This window comes from Rutidosis leptorrhynchoides, chromosome 5 (assembly GCF_046630445.1).
Source record: "Rutidosis leptorrhynchoides isolate AG116_Rl617_1_P2 chromosome 5, CSIRO_AGI_Rlap_v1, whole genome shotgun sequence".
In the NCBI taxonomy this organism is placed as follows: Eukaryota; Viridiplantae; Streptophyta; class Magnoliopsida; order Asterales; family Asteraceae; genus Rutidosis; species Rutidosis leptorrhynchoides.
In genome coordinates, this window is record NC_092337.1 from 65,001,923 (window position 1) to 65,029,401 (window position 27,479).

The following is a 27,479-nucleotide window of genomic DNA, read 5'->3' on the forward strand; positions in this document are numbered from 1 at the left end:
GCAACAGCATGCAATTCGACTCCCCTCGATTTGAAGGAGATACTTTTTGATTCTATAATATTTTTTTTCATTTATTAGTCAAAACAAATGTAACCCGCGTTAGGAGAGTTGGCTTGTAAAGCTATTGTAATTGTTTTTACCCTTCCCTGGTGCCTTACTACGGGTGTGGTGTTTATCAATAAAATTTGCAGTTCCAAAAACACTATCTAAGAATCGAGCATTCATCAAAAGTAACACCACACAAAATCACTTAAGGGCAACTCGTTTAAAAACATGTAAACGAATGTAAACGTGACCACGACCAATAGTCCAATACTATGATAACCGAGGCAATACCCTTCGAAACATAACCAAATAGTTTCTATCACACAATCTAACTAACTGGTGATATTATTGCAAATATGAAAGTGGAGAAATAGAGTGTGACCTAAATTCCATTATTCATTAAACTGTCAGTTTTATTTAATTCTCACGATTCTCTGCAATTAATACTTCTCCCTTAATTTTTATATATAATTCAAAACGTGTACGGGCACGGGTCCCGTTGAGCCAATGGCTCAATGTTTCTTTACTATATATACTTTTTGTTCAAATTCGTCAATCCATTCGCTATTGCTATAAACAAAAGCTTAAGGCACCTAGAATTCCCTTTTTACTAAGAGATGAAAATCAAACTAGCCATATGATATATGCCTAACTAATTTACCAAATAAATAATTAGTACTGGTATATGATTAATGTTTTTTGAAAGTAAGTAAAAACAAAACAAAGAAAACTGCCACATATCTGTCTCCATGTTTACTTTTGTTTAATTATAAATGTTTCGCTTTCTGCTTTTGGATGTATTTGCAACTATAATATGGGTAACTAAATTTAATTAAAAAGATTTAATACTATTTAACTTACTACGCAATAATGTTTTTTTGCTAGCATCGCAAATTACAAGATGTTGTATGTACTTTATTATTAGTATATATTTAAATATTAAAATATTTAATTATACTTGAAAAAAATTAAGATCGACAGTCTGGTTTTGCAATACTTTGCTATCCAAAAGATATCCGACATTTGATTAAATAAATGTTTCAAAAGTATGGTCTTGAGATTATGGACTATTGAGATTGCTCATTTGAAAGTTATCATTTTGTATAAAGTATTTAATACTCCATAAATTTTTGACAAATTAGCTTAAATACACTTTTTTTATTACACTTCTTGATTATTATTTTACCAAAATACATCATTCGTTCGAACAAGAAGTTATTCTAACTAGGGCTAGCATGTTCAAACGTATATGTGTTCTAACTCTCAGAATTTTTACTGAGTTAAAACAGATTTGTGTTCGAACATATTCGTGTTCTAACTCATGTTCGAACTTTGAATCATCAAATCTTTTGATTTTTTAACTCTGACTTATTCATGGCTTTTTTAAATGTGTGTGTACTCGAGATCTATTTGTTTATCATTCGTTCGAACAATTTTTTGCTCGTACTCATCATACAATGTTCGAAGTCAGTGAAAATTGCTTAGACCCTTAAATTTTTTGCGTGATAGAAATAATCAAATAAAACCAAAACAATTGCTTTGGCCCTTAAATTGTTTATTTGATTCATATCTATCCATCACGTATAGCCTTCAAAACAACATAATCTCTTTTTTTTTGTAAAAGTTATATTTTGCTAGAGCCAATTCATACATCCACTGCAATCTAATGCTATTTGATATTTATTGACTACCATCCTTTCACTTCTCTCTTTATAATGTAGGCACATAATGAATACTATATTGAGAGATCTTTGATATGTGACAGCCTCAAATTGGACATAGCGGTAAATGATCATTTTAACTTTGTCTTATATTAATTTATTAATATCAGTAATTTTGTAATTATATGCCTATTTATTTGAACCGATCATGCGATGCTAAAGCCCAAGACCATTCATCGTTGTGCCTGTTATAAAGAACAAAACTAGATAGAGAGTTAGTTAAAATGGTGAGATCCCCATGAAGTCTACCAGAGATTTCACGGGACCAACACTAATTAGTAATAAGGACATTATTTTCTCACCTGACTCGATCATGGATTGTTGCATTTTTGTTTAATTCTAGTCGAAAAAGTCAGTTATATTTATCTCTAAGCTTAACATCCCCTAACCAATATTCATTCCAAAAACTAGATGTTTTACCATTAGAAATTAGTCTTTTAAAGGAAGATGTAAACGGAATATCTCTCGAATCTAAAAATCTACCGTTCTTTATGATGGTGGCCCAAGTGCGAGAGAGACATTTACCATTAATAGGAGAGTTGTAGGTGAGACCACCATCGTCACCATAGATACTTTTGATAACCCTAACCCATAAAGCATTATTTTCGACTTTGAACCTCCACCACCATTTTTCAAGTAAGGCAAAATATTTATTTTTCAAAGGCCCGATATTTAAACCACCCAATTTGTAAGACATCAGAACCGAATCCCAACTTATCCACGATATTTTTGTTAGAATCCATGTTGGTATTGGTAATAACACCATGTTACTGTTGGTGCTACATCGAGGTTAAGAAATAAAAAAGGCAAAAGCAATTTTTACGGATCCAAGGGTGTTTCTTCGGTTAATGACGTTCAAGTGGTGGGGTCTCCAAGTGATAATCATAAAGTGTTTTTTCAAAATTTGGTGGACGGGGAATTATTTCTCAATCTTCGGGAGCACTTATTAGTGATAAATCTTCCAACGTGTTAACCTATTCATTTCCAAATCAGAGCGGCAAAGGTGTTCGAATTAATAAGATTGATGGTATGACGTCACGACCGGACAAGAGAAATCGGAAGGGTGGATCGAAGGCCGGTTAATTCGGTTATGTTGGTTTCTTTTTGTTGGTTCTTCTAGTTTGTCTTTGTTTGTGATTGTGTCTTGCTTTCCATATATTTTTTTTTTATCTCATTTGTATGGTGCTCCCTTTTGTTTTGAGCTTCTATGTTTTTGTTTTAGGTGTTGGTTTTTTTCGTTATGGCTCAGATAAAATTAACTAGGCCTATGTTTGGTTGTGGCTCAAGCATGTTTTCTTTTAGCGAATCGTTCATGGATTGGATGTATCGGTTTATAGGTTCCTTCATTTATTATGAAGGTTTCCTAATTTTAATAATAATCGTTATTTTAACAACAACAAAAAAAGATAAATAAAATAAAATAAAATAAAAGATCATATAGTGTTAACTGACATTAAATTAGACTTTAAATGCATATGAACCAATTACTCAGCCATTTCAAAGAACAAAGGTTGAAAACTCATTTTATCCCTATTTGCTAAAGTACATGTCGAAAGTTGTAGTTTCAGTTATTTTTTATTGTCATTTTAAGTTTGCGTTCACACTACAAACGGCCCCTCAAATTCGGCTCAATTTACACAACGGTCTCTCAACTTTACACTTTTTCGGGGGTAGAAAGCGTAAATACATAATTTTATTAAAATAAAAGAAAATTTCATCCCTATATACTAAAGTACATGGCGAAAGTTGTAGTTACCTCAACTTTACACTTTTTAGGGGTAGAAAGCGTAAATACATAATTTTATTAAAATAAAAGAAAATTTCATCCCTATATACTAAAGTACATGGCGAAAGTCGTAGTTTCAGTTATTTTTTATTGTTGTTTTAAGTTTGCGTTCACACTACGAACGGCCCCTCAAATTCGGCTCAATTTACACAACGGTCCCTCAACTTTACATTTTTTCAGGGGTAGAAAGCGTAAATACATAATTTTATTAAAATAAAAGAAAATAATTCCACCCGAATTTTTAACGGGCCTTATCATCTCTCGGGGTGCGAGTTAAATTTTTTCTAAATCACCGTTCAACTAGAAAAAATCTAACGAACACAAGAGGACTAACTACGCGCGAAACGGACATCGTTAAAAAAACACTAAATATTTCGGGCTATATTTCATACATATACATATACGTACAACAAACAACTCAACTTATTAGATATATTAGGTACCAAACAACATATATTCAAATTCGACAGCGCGTTGAATACAACCGCAGCAACGCGCGGTCGAATTTTTTCTAGTTCTTACATATTTATAAAAGTAAATTATTAATTTGATAAATTTCAAAATAGAAAAGTAGAACTATTAAATTTAGACGAATACTAAATCGTTTAGTCCGAAAATTCGATTGATTAATATATATAGATTTAATTTAACTGATACCTCATTTTTCTTAATATTTCATGTATCCTACACATTAGCATGATCATGAAATGACGGTTTGACCCCGATTCCAGACTCAGAAGTCAACTTTTCCGGTAATAGAAGAGTCACAGTCCAGTTCCACGCGCACGAGCCAATCCGATAACGGAGAATCGGGAAGGAGCCAACAAAAGGTGAGCGCCCCTGCGCGAGCCTTATTTATCCTATATAAATTTAAGCAAAATTCACCCAAATTTTTAACGGGCCACATCTTCCCGCTCACTTGGAATTAAATTTTTCCAAAATCACCGTTCAACTCGAAATAATTTTACGAACACAACGTAACTAGCTATGCGCGAAACGGACTGTTTTAAAAATGCTAAATATTTCGAGAATATTTTTTATACATTTACATACAGGTATAATAAACAACCCAAACTAACCACATCGTATCGATGGTTCTGTTCCTTTTTTTATGCGGTTTTTTCGACGCTAAAAACGTGGAGTCCATTATGCACACTAGGTACTAACCACGTGCTTCCAATCATACCCGTAGCAACGCGTTTTTAATTCTGTAAATATTTAACGCTATGTTAAATATGAATATGCAACCCGAAAAGCTCCGGCGCATCGCGTGTGCCAGAATTATCCTAGTTATTTGAATTTGAGTAATATATTATTGACTTGACTAAATAATCAAAAGAATGACACTTGCAATTCAACACAGTGAATATTATGTGCTTAAAAAATCAAGTGCACTTTAGAAAGTGAGCAATGAATGAATTATGGGGCTGTTAACATCATGTCTTTTTGTGGACAGATTATTGTTGCATATCTGGATCTTATTCCTTTTGATAAACTTTGCACCACATAAAAAAAAAAAGGGTTATCTTTTCAAATTAATATTTATATTTAATGTTTAATTAATTACTACATTAACTATTCGACAAAACTTGTGAATAGTAATCAGAGTCATTTTCGTTCTTTCATTTTTTTTTACTTTTTCCTTCATTTTCCCAAATAAAGCCCCCCAACTTTGTTCAAAAAATAAAACCGACCCCCCAAACAGGGGGTAAAGTGTCAAATAACTATTTTCATAAAAAATATTAACTAAACTCCACCCAAATATTCAACGGGTCATATCTTCTCGTTAATCACTATTTACACTCCAAGTGAATATGTTTAATTAATTACTATTTTAATTGTTAAGTAGGTTAATATAGTAATCAGAGTCATTTTCGTTCTTTCACTTTTTTTTTTACTTTTTCCTTCATTTTCCCAAATAAAGCCCCCCAACTTTGTTCAAAAAATAAAACCGACCCCCCAAACAGGGGGTAAAGTGTCAAATAACTATTTTCATAAAAAATATTAACTAAACTCCACCCAAATATTCAACGGGTCATATCTTCTCGTTAATCACTATTTACACTCCAAGTGAATATGTTTAATTAATTACTATTTTAATTGTTAAGTAGGTTAATATAGAAAAATATCCTTAACAATACTAACAGAATTTAAATTTTATAGATTTTGAAGATGTGACAAGCGTCCATTTTGAATTTAAAAACATTCAATCTCTATTTTGTAGCTCAAAAAGAATATACTCGTATTTGTTTTCTCATACTGTTAGTGGGCTTGAGAAGTGAGAACCCATGAGCGTGGCCCATTGGGTTACAAAGCTCTCCATTTGCATTTTCTAGGACAACATCTGGGTTCAGCCTGACAACCCATAACGTGACGTCACAATAGGATTTTGACCTAAACCTAAAATTTGATCCACGAATAATCTTCAAACCCGCAACTAGTAAGTGATCGGTGATCCAGATACAAGCATACGTGAGAATAAAATAATGGGAATATTTGTTAAGATTCATTCAGTTGTATCTAGTTGGTGATTCAAGTGTGTTCGTCAAGGGGAAAGAGGGTTCATAGATATAGTTCATGACTTCATGTGTATAGCAAAGGTGACTAAATGGGTGGGTCATTTGGGTTGTGACAGTAAACATTTATTTGTCCCGTTAAACAATTTCGTAATACGTTGTATGCATCAAATATGACAAATAGATCCATAAACCTTTTGAAAACTTGAATTACATATTTTCAGGAGGTTGTTATTACATTTTAAGGTTGGTGATTTTTTAGCTGATAAATTTGATTCAGTTGGTCAACTTGATGTAAAACATAACTTAATGAATCTCAAACATCAAGTACATGGTTGGGTTATGAGATTGAATGTACATGATAAATATTGGGTAGATTGTAGTTGGTTTTGTTTTTGTAGTATCTTGTTCTGTAACTCTGTATTTCTGTAAATACTCGGCTAACCGATCTACGGATACATATTCGGGTCAAATAAGTCTTTTGGCTCATCCGAAAGTAGATTGTTAGATTATGTCTTTGATACGAACAATAGTTTCACATTAGTGTTTCTACTGGTAATATATTTAATTGTGGTTGTTTGTTTTAACACCTTACAAGATTAGTTTGTAATGAATAGTATGGTTCAAAAAAGTAAGTGTATAAATAAGCTAAAAACTTAAAAATAAATATCTAAGAAACACAAACTCATTTGATGATTAGCCTAATTAAAGATGACACATCTCACAAAAAAGCACAAAGAAACCAAGATTTCTTCATAATTAAGTGGACATGAGTATAATTAAGGTTGTTGCATAAACATCAAAGGTTTGCTAGTTGTTGAATGTTAATGGGATAAACAACATCAGGAGCACCACTAAAAGCTTTCTTTCCCATCAACACATTCACAGCTTCGGTGGGATGAAACGCGTCCCAGAAAACATACTCGTTTCTGTTCAAACAAGGCGCTTGCATCGGTAAACATGTTATCTGCCCTCTATTTCTCCCTATTCCACAACATCCCCTGTCCACTACTTGAAAACCTGCATTCATCACACCATCATATCTTAAATAATTTTGCACATTACACTTGCAATAAAATTAGGTTTTATCTAGTGACAGTCCTAAGGGCTTTCGTTAACACTCATTAAATCATTGTACAAAGTGGTTATCAATTTGTACAGTACTTTTAAGCGTGTTAACGACAGCTTTAAGGGTTGTCGTTAGAAAAATCCTAAAAATATAATAGGAAAACTTTAGATCGAATGTTGTAGTAGTACCATAAGATCCAGCGTTCGCAAGGATGTCTTGAAACATGTTATGTACATCGATGAAAACGAATTTTGAACCAGGAAGATTGGTGCTTAGATTATTAATCATGGTCTTCATATTTGCATTAAAAGGTAGCACAAGTTGGTTCACTTCATCTGAGCATCTTCCTGATTCACCTTGTGCTAAAATACTTGGAATACAACCCATTAGCCCGATCCCCGCTAAAACAAACTTTCGAGCTCCAAGATTGTAAAGTTCCTATTCAACACAACAACATAAATCGTAAATATTCATCATATTTCATTATATCAAACACCAAAAATATGCAACCTTTTGAAATCTGTGTAATTTGGAACTTACTTTAAGCTGTGTAGTGTACTCTTGGGACAAAAGATCAGCGAATTGATTACCGTCATATTGGTTGCGAGTATTGTAATTAGGCATGAGATAATTGTTTAAGTAGTCATTACTACCCATTCCTACAAAGAAAATGCATCTGGCAAGTGCTTGATTAAGATTATTGGAAGCACCTAATGCAGTAGTAATCTCATCTAAACTGTTTTCGAAGTTCTTTATCTGCTGATTAAACGGAATTCGACCCACCTACACCACAAAAATATACACTTAATGTGATATTACATGAGACTTCTTAATTGAATGATAATTAATTGTTCACTAAATTTTAAGTACACCAAGTTAATTTGCCTCTTGATAAAGTAAATTAGTTCATTATTCTGTATTTCTGTTCTACCAAATATAGAAAGACGAATATTGGCAAAAGACACAAAACTGAGAGTATTAATGATACTTAACAATAATGGGAACATTTATTTAATTATTACTTCATGACATGAGAAATATCCATGTATTTACTTTATAAAAATTACTCCTATTATTCCCATCAATATGATTTATACCATGTTTGTGGATTTTAAAACCTCTACAAGATAAACAAACTTACACCCAAATGGCCAAATGCATTAAAGTTACTACCTTTAACCTATTAGCTAGTACAAGTATACAAATGCAACAATTGCAGACCGTATTCTTTTTATGCAAGATTTAAAAACTTACAAAATTTCTGCCAGTAATATCAAGAATTCCAGCAGCAGCTGACGCAAAATTGACACCATGCAGCATTTGATCTGGTGAATTCGATGCTTGCGAATAGGCAGGTATCAATGGTAGTCCAAGTAATTCAGCTGCATTCAAAAATTAAACATCTTATACATCCATACTTCAAAATTAGATACACTTTAGGAGAAATTTATATATCTATACTTAAAAATTAAATATACTTTAGGAATAAATAATATGTGTACCTATAGCATCAACCATGGTATAACCATTAGAAAATCTACCAGTAGGACCTCCATTAAAGTCAATACCATAAGGAAAATAATTAGCTTTAGCTAAAGAAGCTAAATCATTATTATTTCCATTATCAATGAGTGAGTCTCCAAATATGAACATCGCCGGCACCATTTCTTTCGCAGCGGCTGAAGCTGCTGCTTCCGGAGAAGATGCATCAAAACCGCCATTATTACCACCATCTCCATAATCTTGTCCATATACAAAATCACCCTTACTCAACAACATTCCAACAAACAACATCCATAATAAGCAAGAATATGTATTCATGATTGATCTTTCATTGTTACCCATATTCTTCGTTTAAGTTTGTTAGTATAATTTCAGTGAGAAAGAGAAAATAGTGGAATTTTGGGATTCACTAAAAAAGTTGACAGGCCGGGGGTGTTAATAAAGGGAAGTGAGCGGTGGTTGGAGAGTAGTAAATGAGTTCACTTGTAAAATTTGTATGGTGGTAATAAGTGTGGTCTGCACCTTAGGTTTAATGCTGATATGCCTTATTCTAGATAGGCACAATCTCCTTGAGAAAATAGAGAGAAAAGAAGAATTGAATTTGTTTATTGATGATCGAATGATTTAATTAATGTGTAAGGTACAACATATAACTATATGACCAATTTTATTTGAGCCTTCGGGGTCACACACATATATACCGAGACGTCAAATAAAATATATATATGATGTATATATATTACTCAAGTAACAAAATAGTAAATCGAAATTAATTCGTTTACTATTCATATGAATAGTAAATGAAACGAAATTAATTAATTTACTATTCACATGAAGATATAAATTATTAATTATAAGTTACATAACATACCCCTAAAATATTTGAGAAATACGACTTTTTAAAATATAAAAGGGAATCAAATATTTGCTTGCAAGATTTTACAATATTTTATTATACCGAATTTTGGAATCGTTTTACAAAAGTCGTTTAACTTATTAGATTTCATATATTATATATATGGATATAGACTATTTCTATAATGTGAAAAAAAATGAAAGAAAACAAAAACACACACACATTCTTTGTTTTCGAGTTAATTTTTGGTTCATAATGAAACCATATACGCAGGATTAATTATTATTAGTTTATTAATATAATTGGATTATATTAATAAGTTACTTGGGGTTGGACTAGCATCCATTGACGGTCGTTTGAAGTGTAGTGTAGACTATCCAAAGAGACGGTCATACTTTTGATCGTAGGTTTCTCACCAACAATCAGTTTCTTCAGGAAAGGTATATCGTTTACTCACTTTGTGAATTACATATTTTGACAATTATTAGTGGTGTAACTGGGTCTTTGGGATCGTTAATCATGTGCATGTTTTATTAAATTTAAATATATGAATATTTAATTTTGTAAATGGTTTATAAAATAATAATTGATTATTATTTTAACTATCCGCTGCGTTAATCTGATTTAAAAGTACACACGGTTTTCCAACAATGTTTACAAGTATTGAACACTACTTAATACACTTGGTAACTGATGTGCGCAGAGGTGTATATGAAATAGCTTATATTTTACTAGGAAAAACTATTAAATACGATACAATTTTACACAAGATATTTATTTATTTATAGAATGGATATACTTAAACCTTGCTACAACACTTCTAGGCAGTGTACCTAATCGTACAGTAGTGTAGTTTTTAGTAAGTCCGGTTCGTTCCACAGGGAAAATTTTTAAACAAAGCTTAACGCTATATTAGTTTTAATTTATAAAAATACAAATATATAAATAAGTAATATTATTATTATAAAGGGGTTTTTTACCGTTTAATGACCGGTTTGTCGATTTTTAAAACTTTAGTCGCAGTTAAAACCTAATGTAAAATATTAAAAATAAATACAAGACTTAATTTAAAGCGTAAAGTAAATAACGTTAATGAAATTGCGATAAATAAAAGTGCGATAAAATAAAATTGCGATAATTAAAAAGTACGATAATTAAAAGTGCAATTAAATATAATAACAATAAATAAAAAGTACGATAATTAGAAGTGCAATTAAATATAAAATAAAGGAAATTAAATATGAAATAAAAGAATTATGCTTATTTAAACTTCCGTAATCATGATGTTTGACGTGTTGATTTTAATTTTATGCCCATGGGTTAATTGTCCTTTGTCCTGGATTATTTAATATGTCCGTCTGGTTTTTGTCCATAACAGTCCATCAGTCATAAATATAAAGTGCGAGTGTCCTCGTCAAATTATCCTTATACCCGAAGTCAAATATTCCAACTAATTGGGGACTTAAACTGTAACAAGGTTTTAATACTTTGTTTAATAATTATACCAGGTTATCGACTGCGTGTAACCCAAGGTTTTAATACTTTGTTATCAATTATGCCAAGTGTCCTTGTACATAATTTCACCCCTGTTTTAATAATTTCATAGACTATTAATCCATTCCCGTGTCCGGTTAAATGAACGATTATTCGTACATATAAATACCCCGCCCATCGTGTCCGATCGAGTGTATATGGTTATTTATAGGGACGTCCAATTGTAAATCTTTATATTAAAATTAACAAACTATCATTTAGTTAAACAAATATAAAGCCCATTAATAGCCCATAGTCTAATTTCCACAAGTGTCGTTCTTTTGTCCAAACCCCAATTATGGTACAAAGCCCCAATTACCCAATTTTAGTAATTAGCCCAACATCATGATTACTTCGATTTAAATAAACATAATAATAACTTAGCTACGAGACATTAAATTAAAAAGGTTGAAAATAACTTACAATGATTAAAAATAGCGTAGCGTTACACGGACAGAATTTTGACTTACACCCTTACAACATTCGCTAACATACCCTTATTATTAGAAATTAAAATTAAAATATAATATATATATATATATATATATATATATATATATATATATATATATATATATATATATATATATACGTTTAGATAGAGAGATTAAAGGATATATAAAACGTTCAGAATGCGCGAGCTTTTATAGGCATTTTCAGAATTTGGGGCTCTGCGAGTCGCGGTATTTTTGCCCTTCAAACTCCGCAAGTCGCGGAGTTTGTTTTTACAGCTCATCCCTTTTTGGATCTTCTTTGCCGACAGTTTTAATATATAAATATAAAATATATATAATTTATATAATTAATTATATATTATATTATATTTATATACATAGTTAACTTGTAATTTTTAGTCCGTTGCGTCGAGCGTTGAGAGTTGACTCTGGTCCCGGTTCTGGATTTTCGAACGTCCTTGCGTACAATTTAATATCTTGTACTTTGCGTTTTGAATCTTGTACTCTTGTAATTCTGAGACGTTTCTTATCAATAATTGGAACCTCTTTGATTGTATTTTGTACTTTTGAGCTTTTTAATCGTTTGCGTCTTCAATTCGTCGAATCTATCTTTTGTCTTCACCTTTTATTATTTAACCGAATATCACTTGTAAATAGGACAATTGCAACTAAAAGCTTGTCTTTCTTGAGGAATAATGCTATGAAATATATGTTCGTTTTTAGCATTATCAAATATTCTCACACTTGAGCGTTGCTTGTCCTCAAGCAATATAGTCTTGAAATATACTAGAATCACTTCTTTATTCTTCACACTTTGTACATCAGTGATTTCTATACGGCGGTATAAACAATGGTAGTAACGATGTGGTTTACAGTCCCACATGACTATAAAATTTAGATCCATTAAGGAAATTGGATCTTTATGAAAACATTTGATCTTTTGAAAATTCATTCTAGCTTTTACCCTAGTTAAGTTTTCCGGAATAACCCTTCACCGGTGTTTGCAAAATATTTTTGTGGGTTTGGTGGGTTTCAGATTTGAAAATTTTAGCTCAAAACTTGTGGTTTTGTGTCACCCACTTGCTAACCTTGTATTAGGAAAGTAACACGTCCAGTATACTTGCTCCGTATATTACCTTTCGGTAAACTACCATCCGGTTGTAAAGGAAAGCGTTGAACAAGCAACTGTTAAGGCAATGTCCCCTGACATGCTTTTAATTATGGTCTATAACGTTTCGGACGCAATTACTATCCTTTGTAGGAGCAATAGTAAAGCTCACCCTTATAATTTTTCGGTCTGGCACAAGGTCCTGTCTTTGACCATGCTATGCAACCACCGTTCTTACGGTTGACACCCGATTTGGTTCAGGTGACCTAATGAATTTCAGGTGAATTCCTAGGATTTTACGTTCAATGGTAATGAACGCATTGAAAATGGGTTTTTAGAAAACAAATCGGTTTTAATTTTTGATCAAAATATTTTCTCGTTCAAGCTCGAGTTTAGATATCATCGAATTCCATGAGTTTGTAATTCTCAATCTTTAAAGTCAATCTCAAGGATTGAGTAATATCAGGCTTAAATGCTGATTTTTAATCTTTAAGGAGATTATCCTTTCTGGAGGTCTGATTCATTAGTCTTATCAAGCTAATTTGCACGGCGCCCTCCCCATTTTACGAGACAGATCCTCTCATGGTTAGGATAAGTCTGATCACTTGGCGACCCTGTTTTATGCTGAGGTCCGTGGATTTCCTGCTGATTTTAGAGATGACTTTTCTAGATTTTTCGTCAACCTACAGCTGGCCTGGACGACAACTTCATGACCTAAATCAAGAAGCGCGTTTCTTTTTCAGAAGACTTTACGTCCTTTTAATGATGGAATTGATTCATCGTGTAGATCCATCTTTTCTTTCAAATATATATTACAGTAAATTGGGTAAAACTGTTTAGTTTAGTCCAAAGCAAAAGTATCTTCAATTATTTGTTACAGAAATATGTGACTTATGTTTTAAATAACTTGGTAAATTTTCCCACACTTGGCTTTTATTTTCCTTTTTATTATCCTCTATTCCATTTTAAATGAATTCTAACATTTTGGTTATGTTTCTCAATTTATGTCCTTTCCAAGGTAACAATAATTTCGGTGTTAACACCTAGTTTTATCGTTCATAAATATGTATAAACATGATTTTAAATTCATTTAGTTGAAAATTTTGAAAAATTTTACTAGAATTGGGTAGTCAGTATATAAGACTAGGGCTGTTCTTTGTTATCAGAGAGCACTAGATTCTAATACAACTACTGCGTTACTAGTATTTTTAATGGTAACCAAGTGTTTAGATTAAAAAAAAAGTTTAAAATTCCGAAAGAATTTAACCCCATCCCACACTTAAGATCTTGCAATGCCCTCATTTGCAAGAAATCAGTAACAATTTAAATTATTGAGGGTGATTAGCGTAGAAAAATGATTAAATTTTACCAAAGTTTTCAAACATATTAGATTTTTTTTTAACTTATAAAACAAATAATTAATTAATTTTAAAATTTTTTTTCTTTTAAGAATGAGGGCGTTTCGGTACGTTGACCTAGTCTGTCCCTCAACAAAATTTTAAAATTTATCTTTTTGAAGCGTTGTTTTAAAAGATAAGATTTTTTGGATTTTTTAATTTTTTTTTGGCATACTTTAAGTCAATAAGATTAAAAATAATGATAATAAAATTTCCCGTCCCTCCCTCGGGTAAAGCAATTTCGGTTCAAAGACCTAATCTTCAACTCACGACGAATTTTAAAAATCATATTTTTAACTTAGCGAAATAAAGTAAATTTTTGTTTTTTAAATTCACACCAAACTTAAATTTAAAATGCATAAAATTAAAAATTCATATTTTAAAAATTCACACCAAACTTAAATTATATTTTTGTTTTTATACATACAAACTTATATTAAAAATATTAATTTTTCAAATATTTACAATTTTAAATATATTAATTTTAAAAATTGCACAATATTAATTTAATATTAATTTTAAAAATATGGTAAAAATAAAATTAAAAATCTTTTTGGCTTTTATCCCACTTTAATCAATCAAATATTATCAAAAATATGCGCCCCTCTTTTCGGTAAAGTAATTTTGGTTCCATGACCTAATTTAACTCATGACGAATTTTTGAAATATTTTGGGTTGATTGATTAAAGATATTTATACCTTAAGAATAAACGTTAAATTTCGCAGTGATGTAATAAATTTTTGTATGATATCAATAATTTCGGTTGCAAGACCTAATTTCATCGAATACCAATTTAATACTTTATAGCGAACAAATTATCGTTTATTATCAAAAGGTTAAAAATAAAAATAAAAATAAAAACTGTACAAACTTACCTGTGAAATAGATTTCTTAGTGATATGCTCTAGCCCACTCATAAGATAGTCGGACTAATTGATTTTCCATGGCTACATAGGTGTAACCTCGAGCATTTAATGTTTTTTCTTCTAAACATATGAACGGTCCATCTCTGCATAAAGTAACAAATTCGGTGTTTGAATAGGTTTGATTATTTGAACATTTACCTTCGTGTGATCATTTTCCGCATTTGTGACATCTTTCAAGGTGTCGTGCTCTTCTTTTCGTTGCGGATTTTGATTTTCCTTTACCAAATTGTAACTTATTATCTTCGCATCTGGATTCTTTTCTTACTCCGTCCAATTTTTCTCTGATTACTGATACCAGTTCACTCGGAAGTGTGTCATTATTACGTTTAGTGATCAAAGCATGTAGCATTAGACCATGGTTTAGTTCACAGGAAGTCTTCATCTCGTAAATACCTAAAAAAATAAAAATTCAGAATGGGGGGAGAAGACTAGTTCTTTAGGGTCTGCTAGGGAAAGACCATTCGGGTTCCATTTTCGAGAACTACACGAAAACAGAAAATCTAACTCTAACAGAAATACATATTATCCTTTAAAAGACTTGATTCTCCCCACACTTAGTTAGCTGTGGTGTTGAAATTGTGATTAACTTCGTTGTCGACTTTCATCGGACTATCTATGTAGTGTTTAACTCTGTGACCATTAACCTTAAATTCAATTCCATTTGAATTTATCAATTCTATCGTTCCGTATGGGAAAACTCTTTTGACTATGAATGGTCCAGACCATCTTGATTTTAATTTTCCAGGAAATAGCTTGAATCGTGAATTGAAAAGAAGAATTCTGTCTCCTTCTTTAAATTCTTTTGAACTTCTGATTCTTTTATCATGCCATTTCTTCGTTCTTTCTTTATAGATTAACGAATTTTTGTATGCTTCATGTCTTAATTCTTCTAATTCGTTTAATTGACTTAACCGTAGACGTCCAGCTTCATGTAAATCAAGATTACATGTCTTCAAAGCCCAAAATGCTTTGTGTTCAATTTCTACTGGAAGATGACATGCTTTTCCATAAACGAGTCTAAAAGGTGTGGTTCCAATTGGAGTTTTGTAGGCTGTTCTAAAAGCCCAGAGTGCATCCTCCAATTTAATGGACCATTCCTTCGGATTTGATCCTACGGTTTTTTCTAGATTACGTTTTAAAGCTCGGTTGGTATTTTCAACTTGTCCACTCGTCTGTGGATGATAAGCGGTGGAGATTTTATGAGTTACTCCATATCTTTTAAGAACTTTCTCAAGTTGATTATTACAAAAATGAGTTCCCCGATCACTTATTAAAGCTTTCGGTGTTCCAAACCTTGCAAAAAGACGTTTTAAAAAGTTGACTACAACTCGTGCATTGTTAGTTGGGAGAGCTTGTGCTTCCGCCCATTTAGATACATAATCAATGGCTACGAGAATGTAGAGATTATTATGATATTTCGGAAATGGACCCATAAAGTCAATACCCCAAATGTCAAATACTTCACATACTTGAATGACATTTTGTGGAATTTCATCACGTTGACTTATTTTTCCGGCCCTTTGACATGCATCACAGGATTTGCAAAGAAGGTGTGCGTCTTTGTAAATTATAGGCCAATAGAATCCAGCATCATAAACTTTTCTTGCTATTAGTTGAGGCCCATAATGCCCTCCTGTTGGTCCTGTGTGACAATGGTTTAAGATTTTATTAGCTTCATCTCCGAATACACATCGGCGTATTATTCCATTGGGACAACTTTTAAACAAATGTGGATCTTCCCAGAAATAGTGTTTTATATCACTAAAGAATTTCTTTCGTTTTTGGTACGATAATCCCTTTTCAAGGAATCCACATACTAAGTAATTTGCATAGTCTGCAAACCATGGTATTTCATTATAATCTATCTTCAATAGATATTCATCAGGAAAGTTGTCTTGTATGGCCGATTCATTTAGAACTTCTAAATCAGGATTTTCAAGACGAGAAAGATGATCAGCGGCGAGATTTTCTGCTCCTCTTTTATCTCGGATTTCAATATCAAACTCTTGTAAGAGTAAGATCCAACGGATTAATCTTGGTTTAGCATCTTGTTTCAAAAATAGGTATCTAAGAGCAGAATGGTCGGTATAGACCACCGTTTTAGCTAGAACGAGATATGAACGAAATTTGTCAAAAGCAAAGACAATAGCAAGGAGTTCTTTTTCAGTAGTTGTGTAGTTCTTTTGTGCTCCTTGTAATGTCTTACTATCATAATATATAGGTTAAAATCATTTTTCAATCCTTTGTCCTAAAATGGCTCCCATTGCAAAATCACTTGCATCGCACATTAGTTCAAACGGTAGATTCCAATTTGGTGTTATCATGATCGGCGCATTAGTGAGTTTTTCTTTAAGAATATTAAAAGATTTGATGCATTCATCTGAAAAGATGAATGGAGCATCCTTTTCTAGGAGTTTATTCATAGGAGTGGCAATTTTAGAAAAATCTTTTATAAAACGTCGGTAAAAACCGGCATGCCCTAGAAAACTCCTAACTCCTCTAACATTGGTGGGATGTGGAAGTTTAGCAATTACATCTACTTTAGCTCTATCCACTTCAGTTTCTTCCTTTGAAATTTTATGATCAAGAACGATGTCTTCTTTAACCATGAAATGACATTTCTCCCAATTAAGTACTAGATTTGATTGTTCGCTTCTAATAAGCATTCGTTCAAGATTAACTAGACATGATTCAAATGTATCACCGAAGACTGAAAAGTCATCCATGAAAACTTCCATGCATTCTTCTATCATGTCATGAAAAATGGCCACCATGCACCTTTGAAAGGTTGCAGGGGCGTTGCAAAGTCCAAATGGCATACGTTTGTAAGCAAAAGTACCATAAGGGCACGTGAATGTGGTTTTCTCTTGGTCCTCGGGTGCTATTGGAATTTGAAAATATCCGGAAAAACCATCAAGAAAACAATAGTAACTATTTCCGGCTAATCTTTCTAACATTTGATCAATGAAAGGTAAGGGAAAGTGATCTTTTCTGGTGGCGTCATTTAATTTTCTATAATCAATACATACACGCCATCCTGTTACAGTCCTAGTAGGAATAAGCTCATTTTTCTCATTTGTGATGACAGTCATGCCACCCTTCTTAGGTACGCATTGAACTGGGCTTACCCATGGACTATCAGAAATTGGATAAATTAAACCTGCATCAAGCAGTTTAATAAGTTCTTTCTTAACTACATCTTGCATATTAGGATTTATGTAACACCCCAGCTTAACATGACCACAATATTGTCCGCTTTGCCCGCAGACGCACGGCTTTTTCTTGGCGACCACACACGAGAAGCACTTTCCCAGGAGGTCACCCATCCTGGTGGTGCTCTCGCCCGAGCACGCTTAACCACAACGTACTCGCACTTCTACTCAGCCTGTGATCCCAAAACGCGTTGTGTCATTTAAGCGTGAGTATTACCTTATAATCCCATGATCACTCATGTTCGTGGGCGATGTAGGATTTGCCTAGGGTGTTACATTCACCCCCCCTTAGGGACTCATCGTCCTCGATGAGGTTTGCCCCACCATCCCCAACGGCACATGAGTGGCTCTGATACCATTCTGTAACACCCCAGCTTAACATGACCACAATATTGTCCGCTTTGCCCGCAGACGCACGGCTTTTTCTTGGCGACCACACACGAGAAGCACTTTCCCAGGAGGTCACCCATCCTGGTGGTGCTCTCGCCCGAGCACGCTTAACCACAACGTACTCGCACTTCTACTCAGCCTGTGATCCCAAAACGCGTTGTGTCATTTAAGCGTGAGTATTACCTTATAATCCCATGATCACTCATGTTCGTGGGCGATGTAGGATTTGCCTAGGGTGTTACAATTTAGTCTTCGTTGGCGTTGCACATACGTTTTATGACCTTCTTCCATAAGAATTTTATGTGTGCAATACGAAGGACTTATTCCTTTAATATCATGAATCTTCCATGCAATGGCAGGTTTATGAGCTTTCAACACAGAAATGAGTTGTGATTTCTCATTTTCAGTAAGAGAAGACGATATTATTATAGGTAATTCAGATTCACCATGTAAATAAGCGTATTCCAAATGGTTTGGAAGTGGCTTTAACTCTAATGTCGGAGGTTCTTCTATCGATGATTTATATCGATATCTGTCTTCTTCTTTTAGCATTTGAATTTCTTCTGTTATTGGTTCATATCCATTAGCTATTAGTGTAGCTAACATTTCAGTTTCATCAATTGGTTCAGTTCTTTCTCCTAAAGAACATTCTCATGTTCCTTGTAATTCTGGAAATTCTTCTAACAATTCTGCATGTGATTCTATAGTTTGAATATAATAACATGTATCATCTGCAGATTGCGGTTGTTGCATTGCTCTATCAACTGAAAAGGTAACACTCTCGTCCTCTTTACTTAAGGTCAGTTTCTTACCAAACACGTCTATCATTGCTTTAGCCGTGTTTAAGAATGGTCTTCCTAATATGAGAGGAACTTGAGAATCTTTTTCCATGTCCAGAACAACAAAATCTACTGGAAATACTAAAGTACCAACTTTAACTAGCATGTTCTCCATTATCCCTCTAGGATATTTTATTGATCGATCGGCTAGTTGTATGCTTATTCTTGTTGGTTTCAATTCTCCAAGGTCTAGTTTAGTGTATAGTGAATACGGCATTAAATTTATACTAGCACCTAAATCTGCCAATGCTTCTATTGAACTAAGACTACCCAGAAAATATGGAATTGTGAAACTTCCTGGATCTGATAGTTTTTTTTGGTATCTTATTCAACAGCACTGCTGAACAATTAGCATTCATAGTAACGGCCGAGAGTTCTTCCATTTTCTTTCTATTTGTGATTAGATCTTTCAGAAATTTAGCATATCTAGGCATTCCTGAAATTACATCAATGAAAGGAAGATTGACATTTATTTGTTTAAATATATCCAAGAATTTGGATTGCTCGGCTTCAAGTTTCTCTTTTTTCATTTTACTCGGGTAAGGAAGTGGTGGTTGGTATGGTTTAACATAAGGTTTAGCCTTAACTGTGTTATCTTCATTAACCTTTTCAACTACCGGTTCTTTTTCCTTATCTTGTTCAGGTTGTGGTTCTTGTGGAGTAGGAATAGCTTCATCAGGAATTACAGGTATTTCAGGTGGTTTAAGTGTCATACCACTTCTTGTGGTAATGGCTTTAGCTGTTTCATTCCGGGGGTTAGCATTTGTATCACTAGGTAAACTTCCCAGTTTTCTTTCACCTATTAACCTTGCTAGATTACTTACTTCTTGTTCCAAATTTTGAATAGAAGCTTGTTGATTTCTAAATGCTTGAGCATTTTGTTCATTAGTTTGTTTCTGAGATGTGAAAAACTACGTTTGAGTTTCAACTAGCTTCGTCATCATATCTTCTAAATTTGGCTTTTTATCATCGGTTTGTGGTGGTTTGTTTTGAAAATTAGGTCTTTGCTGGTTGTAAGTATTGTTGGATACTTGTTGATTACTAGGACCTTGTTGATTGTTGTATGGAACATTTCGGTTATAATTCTGGTTTTGATTGTAAATCGGTCTTGGCGGTTGATAATTATTCTGATAATTATTTCCAGGCCTTTGGTTTATGCATGAAATATTCTCTCTTTGTTCCATTGTTAATTCAATACTAAGACAATCTTTTGTCAAATGTGGTCCTCCACACTGCTCACAACTAATTCGTATTGAGTGAATATCTTTAGTCATCTTTTTCATTCGTCTCTCGACAGCATCTATCTTTGCAGAAATGGAATCTAAGTCATGGCTAGAATCAGCTCTAGCTGCTTTAGCTGATCTAACGATATCTTTTTCTTGGTGCCACTCATGTGAGTGGGAAGCAGTGTTACCAATAATTTTATAAGCATCAGTTTCTGTTTTCTTCATAATGGAACCACCAGCTGCTATATCGATGTCTTTCCTTGTAGTGATGTCGCATCCTTGGTAGAATATTTGTACTATTTGACAAGTGTCTAAACCATGTTGCGGACATCCTCTCAATAACTTTCCAAATCTTGTCCATGCCTCATATAGAGTTTCATTCGGTTTCTGTGTGAACGTAACAATTTCTCCTTGAAGTCTTACGGCTTTAGATGCCGGAAAGAATTGTTTAAGAAATTTTTCAACTAAAACGTCCCATGTATCAATCGCCCCTTCAGGTAACGATTCCAACCAATCTTTGGCTTCTCCCTTTAAAGTCCAGGGAAATAACATGAGATATATCTGTTCATCCTCAACTTCTCGGATTTTAAATAGTGTGCAGATCCTATTAAAGGTACGAAGATGTTCATTTGGATCTTCCTTCGGCGCACCACTAAATTGGCATTGATTAGTCACCATGTGTAGAATTTGTCCTTTGATTTCATAATCTGGCGCATTAATGTCAGGATGAGTAATTGCGTGACCTTGGCCAGTGCGTTTAGCTCGCATTCGGTCTTCCATACTTAAAGGTTCCAGATTCTCCATAATTGAATTTGTTGAATCTGAATCACTAGAGGATTCTGATTTAATGGTTCGTTCCTCAACAATCTCTGTTTGAATAATTGGTGGTTCCGGAGGAAAAATTAATGGTTCAGGATCTATGAATCGTCCCTGAATATTTTTCGGATTCTCAATTGTGAGGTCGGGTTCAAAAAATGGATTATCGGAAATTTGAATTGGAGTACTTGGTCGACTGGATGACGATTCTAAAGAAAAATCAACGGCGGTAATATTAGCTAGATGTCTTGATCGAGTTACAGGTGGTGAACGTACAAAAGGTGGTGAACGTCTTGCTCGGTGCATTCACTGAATATCCTATTATGTGACGATTGCTCCAAATCCATATGGACGAACACGTCACTCATTGATTTCATTGCGAGGTATTTGACCTCTATATGATACGTTTTGTAAACATTGCATTCTTTTGAAAAGGCACACCATAAATGAATATTTAAATCAAAGGTTTTTGACATCTGATATAGACAATCACCGTAAATAATAGTTTACAATAGTACTTCCATTGACAATGCAGTCAAAATAAGATACATGGTGATGATTTGGTGAATGCAACGTTTCCTTGATAAATATGCCATGTAAGACTCCATGCACATAGCTTGTCTAACATATAAGCAAACAGCGGAAGACTTCTAGGAACCCGAGAATAAACATGCTAACAAGTGTCAACACAAAGGTTGGTGAGTTCATAGTTTTAGTGTTTCGCATAATCTGTATATAAAGGTGGATCACAAGATTTCAGTTGTTCAATCCAGAAACGTTTATCAAAATATTCTACGAAATTGAGCACCCTGGTAACTAAACTTAACGTATATATAATTTGTACCCTTTGTATAATCATCTTAATAATACACGCAAACCAACGTGTACGCTTCTCAAATAGCATACGTCCGTTAAAAGGCTAGTGCTCTAGCTCGGACGGGGATATCAAGCCCTATGGATCCATATACTACTACTCGCGCCCACCAGTTCTTATAACTGGCAGTTACTAGTTACCAAAGCTAAGGGATTTTCGGTTCAAACTCAGTGTAGAATTTAGTATGTACTTGTATCCATTGTGTTTAAAATAAATTGCATGTATTCTCAGCCCAAAAATATATATTGCAAAAGCAATTAAAAAAGGATCAATGAAACTCACACATATAAATATTGTATATTGGTTAATAAAGCATTTGCATGTATTCTCAGCCCAAAAATGTAGAGAGTAAAAGGGATCTTATGAAACTCACACATATAAATATTTTATATCGGTTAATAAAGCATTTGCATGTATTCTCAGCCCAAAAATGTAGAGAGTAAAAGGGATCTTATGAAACTCACCTTAGCCGCATAAAAAGTCGTTCACCAAAATGTGACCGAAACTCGGATTACCAAATAACCGTAGATCTCAACCTAGAGAACACATGTTGGTCAATAATTGTTTATTAAGCTAGGTCAGGTCATAGTGTATCACAATCCTAATGCTCGAGATCGACATACAATAGTTATCAAAAGTTATTTCAAAAAGTCAATCTGACTCCATACAATAGTTGAATGATCATGGCAATCGAATCATTTTAATATTTCACATAGTTTTCCAATTCTTGTAAAATTAAACTATAGTTTTTATAAGGCTTTAAAATATGATAAAACAGTCAGTTTTGACAATTGTTCAATAAAACGAGACGTGCCTTATATAAGATTTCAGTTACTCGGTTGGTAATATTTAAAAATCCATTTTATCAATCTCGTAAACAAGTTGTTTATATCTTAATTGCAGATTCAAAAGCAATTTCAATTAACGTCAATCATAATTCAGTTGATCATATCTTTTAATCCGTTCATCGAAGCTATTCGATATCTAAATGAAAAGTTATTGATTTTTCGCCAGCTTTCCAAAAACATGTATATCATATACCTTTTACCAGTAATATATGTATTTAATTCGTGATTCATTATAACTGTTTAACGATGAAATTTAGCATACAAGCATGTATAAATATATATATACTCGAGCACTGGACATGGATACACAATTAATATATAAAAGATAAAATATGAGTGCTTACGTATCAATATTGAGATTCAATATTGTAGGAAATTACGTAAACGTAACGGAGATGATAAACACTAGGTTTGACTTTACGAGCATAATCCCCAAATCATACCCATAACCTCCATAGCTATAACTCATAATTTCCTTAGCTCTATCCCGCTCGAAAAACATTTTGAAAGTGACAAGCTCATGACCTCGTCGTAGTATTTTATGTATAATATTACTAAAAATATTAAGATTAATAATAATAATAATAATAATCTTAATAATATAATAATAATAATAATAATAATAATAATAATAATAATAATAATAATTAATATAAATAATAAATAATAATAATATTACACATGGAGTAATATATGTGTAAGAACTCGAGCAGAAACTGGACTTTTATAGGCAACTTTTTGAAATCTGATGCCCATGCGATCGCATGGGTTTTTAGTGTATTTGCCATGCGATCGTATGGCCGCCTGATCCAGCTCAAAATGTTTTTGTTTTCTTGTTTGTCGACATATTATTATATAATATATATAATATATATAATTTAAATAATTAATTATATATTATATTAAATTCATGTGCATAGTTGACTTGTAATTTTCGTTCCGATGACTCGTACGTTGTCACTCGACTTATGTCCCGGTTCCGGTTTCTCGAACGCATTTTTGTACGCTTAGAAAACTCGCAATTTACGTTTTGTGACTCGTACCTTTGTCAAAATATAGTCTTAAATTATCAATAAACTATATCATTCAAAGTGTATCTTAAACTTTCGAGTGTTTTGGTCATTTACTTCTATAAATCATTGTCTCGCTATTTGTTGATATATATATATAATAACAAATTGTTTTATGACCAAGTTAATATATATTTTCAACATTCATAAACACGTTTTAAATATACGTCGCAAGTTATTCATACAATTAATATTCCAACTTATCATATATATTCAAATAAATATTTAAACCAATAAGTTTAATGTACGGTATTAAACAATTAAAACTTTATTACGTTTTCAAGTTATAGTATATATATGTATCTATTTACATGTAATAGTTCGCGAATCGTTGAGAACAACCGAAGGCTACTTGAATAGTTCAAAAATTTTGAGATTCGGTTTTACAGACTTTGCTTATCGTGTCGGAAACGTTAAATCATTTAAAGATAAAGTTTAAATTTGGTCAGAAATTTCTGGGTCATCACAGTACCTACCCGTTAAAGAAATTTCGTCCCGAAATTTGAGTGAGGTTGTCATGGCTAACAATAAAAATGTTTTTATGACGAATATGAGTCGATAAATAGAGTTTTATCACCGTTGAATAATATGGATAAAACAATCCAATTACTTGAAGCGTATGAGAGAAGCCGTCGTAATAAAGTGAAATGGAGAATAGAGATTCATCTTAACTTTTGACGTATTAACGATTGATTTCCGGAATTTAAGGAATAGAAAATCTTCATAATCTATATAAGATTTGATTCTTCGGAATTTGTGAAAATTAGGATTTTCTTTGATTAAATGCGTAATCTGCCTCGATTGCTATGTCTGATATTTCGCTATAAATTGACCTCTTCCGTTTCATTTCTTTCACCACTCCTACATCTTCTTTCTTATTTCATACATCCCAATAGATTGTGAAAATGCTTAATCCAGTTCTGATTCTTGATATTTTCTTGGCTATCGTATCCTTCATTCTTCTTTTTCATCTGCCACCAGAGGAGGTTATTTTCTTCTACTATTACCTTGGGGTTATAGTGTTTTTCATTCTCCCGTGTCTTTATATTACTATACGCATTGATATACACGGTTTGTAATTTCATGTTTGTTATCGGGCGTTATATCTCCCCTTATATTTCAATGTCCCTACTTCTGTCTTCTATAATCATTGTCATTCACGGTTAATACTCTCTCTTATTTGCTGCGATTTATACTCCAATTTCTATTTTGGAGCTTTGTCCCTTCGTTTCTTCTTCTTGCGATTAGGCATCTCTTGTAATGGTCCAGAATTCGTAGTTATGGAGTTTTGGATAAACATAGTTAATGTTCTAAGAAAGAAATGGTAATGGCACAATCTGACTTGTCAAATTACCAGAATATCCGGAAAAGACCGAATCATCAAGAAATATATTTTCTTGATATATTTAGAGATTATATGGAATGAAAGAGTTATGTAACATGGTTTATGATGAGGGTGGGATCTGTGAACCTTTATCAAGTTCCATTAAAAACTCAGCATGACTTACTGTAATATAATCACGTTGATCAAGTGTCATTATATTATACTAACTCATGCTTCAATTCTCAACATTACTTTAAAACATCTATTTTTTGAATTTTTCAGATTTTAGAAACTAAAATAGTTTCTTTTATGATGTAACAAAGATAGCGCGAAGAGATGAATGATTTCAGATAAGAATGGTTATAAAAAAATATCTTCAGAAATATGGAGGATATTTATAATGGAAGATACGATGATATCTTAGAATATTTAAGATAAGATGATGATGAAGAATATTATCTGCAAAGGTTTTAGAGTAAGGAGCAAGGTATTTGCTAAGGATTTCAGCAGACACTGAATCATTTGTATTCTTTGAAGGTAGATTTCATTTTTGTGATTTGTCCACAGCCTCCTTCATGGTCTGCTCAATCCGTTTTCCAGTTCCAAACCTTCTCTTTTCTCAGCTTTACCACCATACTATTCTTTATCATCAAACTTTTGACTGTTAAGGTCGTTTACAGTTTTTGCTGCTTCATCAGCATTTTTCCAAAATAAGGAGAACTAGTTTCGTAGTTTGGGGTGTTTTTCAGAAACTTCACATTCGAAGTATGTAAGTCTAGAAGACAGATGTTATCTATATATAACTGTTGTCGTAGAAAATGCTGCGAGATTCAAAATACTGATTGCTAATTCTCGGTGGTTGGTATGGCATTTATTGTTACAAGATGTGGATGAGTACATGATAGGGTTTCAATGAGTATAAGGATTTTTTGAAAGGTCAAGGATTAATAAAGTTGTTGATAAATTTACTGCTAATGTGGTAGAACATGAAAGGTTCCCCGGTAACAAGAACGTATATGTCAAGGTTATAATAAGGTTAATCTAAAAAGTCGAAGTTGACTGGTTGAAAGTGTGGTAAAACTGGATACTTTGAAAATGGATTGCAATATTATTTTCAGTAATAACAATGCTAAAGGATCTTTCACATTTTTGAAGTCAAAATATAGCTTTGAAAGATGTAGAGATCTAAGAATGATTTCACCGGTTCAGAGTTATGCGTTGGATTCTGATATGTCAATATCAGAATATGTAATTGAATTTGTATGAAAATGATTGTATATCGTTGTGAGCATTGTTAATAATTTTTGAATCAAAGTTGAAGAATGTACAGTGTAACATATTAATTGTGAACTTATATATTTTCCGAGTATTACCTACCCGTTAAAGATTTCACAAGTAATATTTTGTACAAAAGAATTTTTATTACCGTCTTTATGAAAATATATGTATGTATATTTTCTTCAGATGTAACACAGATTTAATGAGTTAATATCATATTAAGCTCATTTAATTTTTGGTTGGATTAGAAATGAATAATCTCTGAAACATTAAAGATTTCATAATCTTCGTAGAGTATTTTACTAATGTAATCAATACTTTGTTATTCAGTTTTATTGATATTTCCTCAGTGAATCATGTTGGTGCTTATGGAACTCTTGCTAACTTCACAAGGTACAAATGATATTTTCTGGAAAGTTTCGAGTATATTGAAAATGAAAATGTAAAATCAATTATGTAATTGAATAATACACTTGGTTTATTATGAAATGGAATTCATTGGGTTGAAACAGAGATTGTAGTTAACAATGGTTAAGTTGTTAAGAAATGATGTACATCATTGCATATTAGTAATATGAACTAACCGAGTAGTACCTACCAGTTAAGTTTCACACGTAATAGCTTAGTACGAAAAGATATATTTTGATTTCAAAATTCATATATACTAAATATACATAAAAATTTCT

At 32.6% G+C, this 27,479-nt stretch overlaps 1 protein-coding gene across 1 annotated transcript; it reads right to left on the reverse strand.

Annotated features, from left to right (window-relative positions):
- Window positions 1-6,773: 6,773 nt before the first annotated feature.
- On the reverse strand, window positions 6,774-9,017 carry LOC139847902 (GDSL esterase/lipase At1g71691-like). The gene is made up of 5 exons (XM_071837631.1): window positions 8,640-9,017; window positions 8,392-8,519; window positions 7,678-7,920; window positions 7,326-7,575; window positions 6,774-7,088 (listed from the first exon to the last, which is right to left on the reverse strand). The coding sequence occupies exons 1-5, from the start codon at window positions 8,980-8,982 to the stop codon at window positions 6,868-6,870; spliced, it is 1,185 nt and encodes a 394-aa protein (XP_071693732.1). The 5' UTR covers window positions 8,983-9,017; the 3' UTR covers window positions 6,774-6,867.
- Window positions 9,018-27,479: the final 18,462 nt, after the last annotated feature.

Excerpts from the sequence above, each read along its gene's own strand:
- LOC139847902 (XM_071837631.1), bottom strand. The coding sequence starts at position 8,982 with ATGGGTAACAATGAAAGATCAATCATGAATACATATTCTTGCTTATTA. Across the intron at positions 8,520-8,639 it reads TACCATGGTTGATGCTATAG|CTGAATTACTTGGACTACCA; the intron begins GTACACATATTA and ends TTTTGAATGCAG. Across the intron at positions 7,921-8,391 it reads ATATTACTGGCAGAAATTTT|GTGGGTCGAATTCCGTTTAA; the intron begins GTAAGTTTTTAA and ends TTTGTGGTGTAG.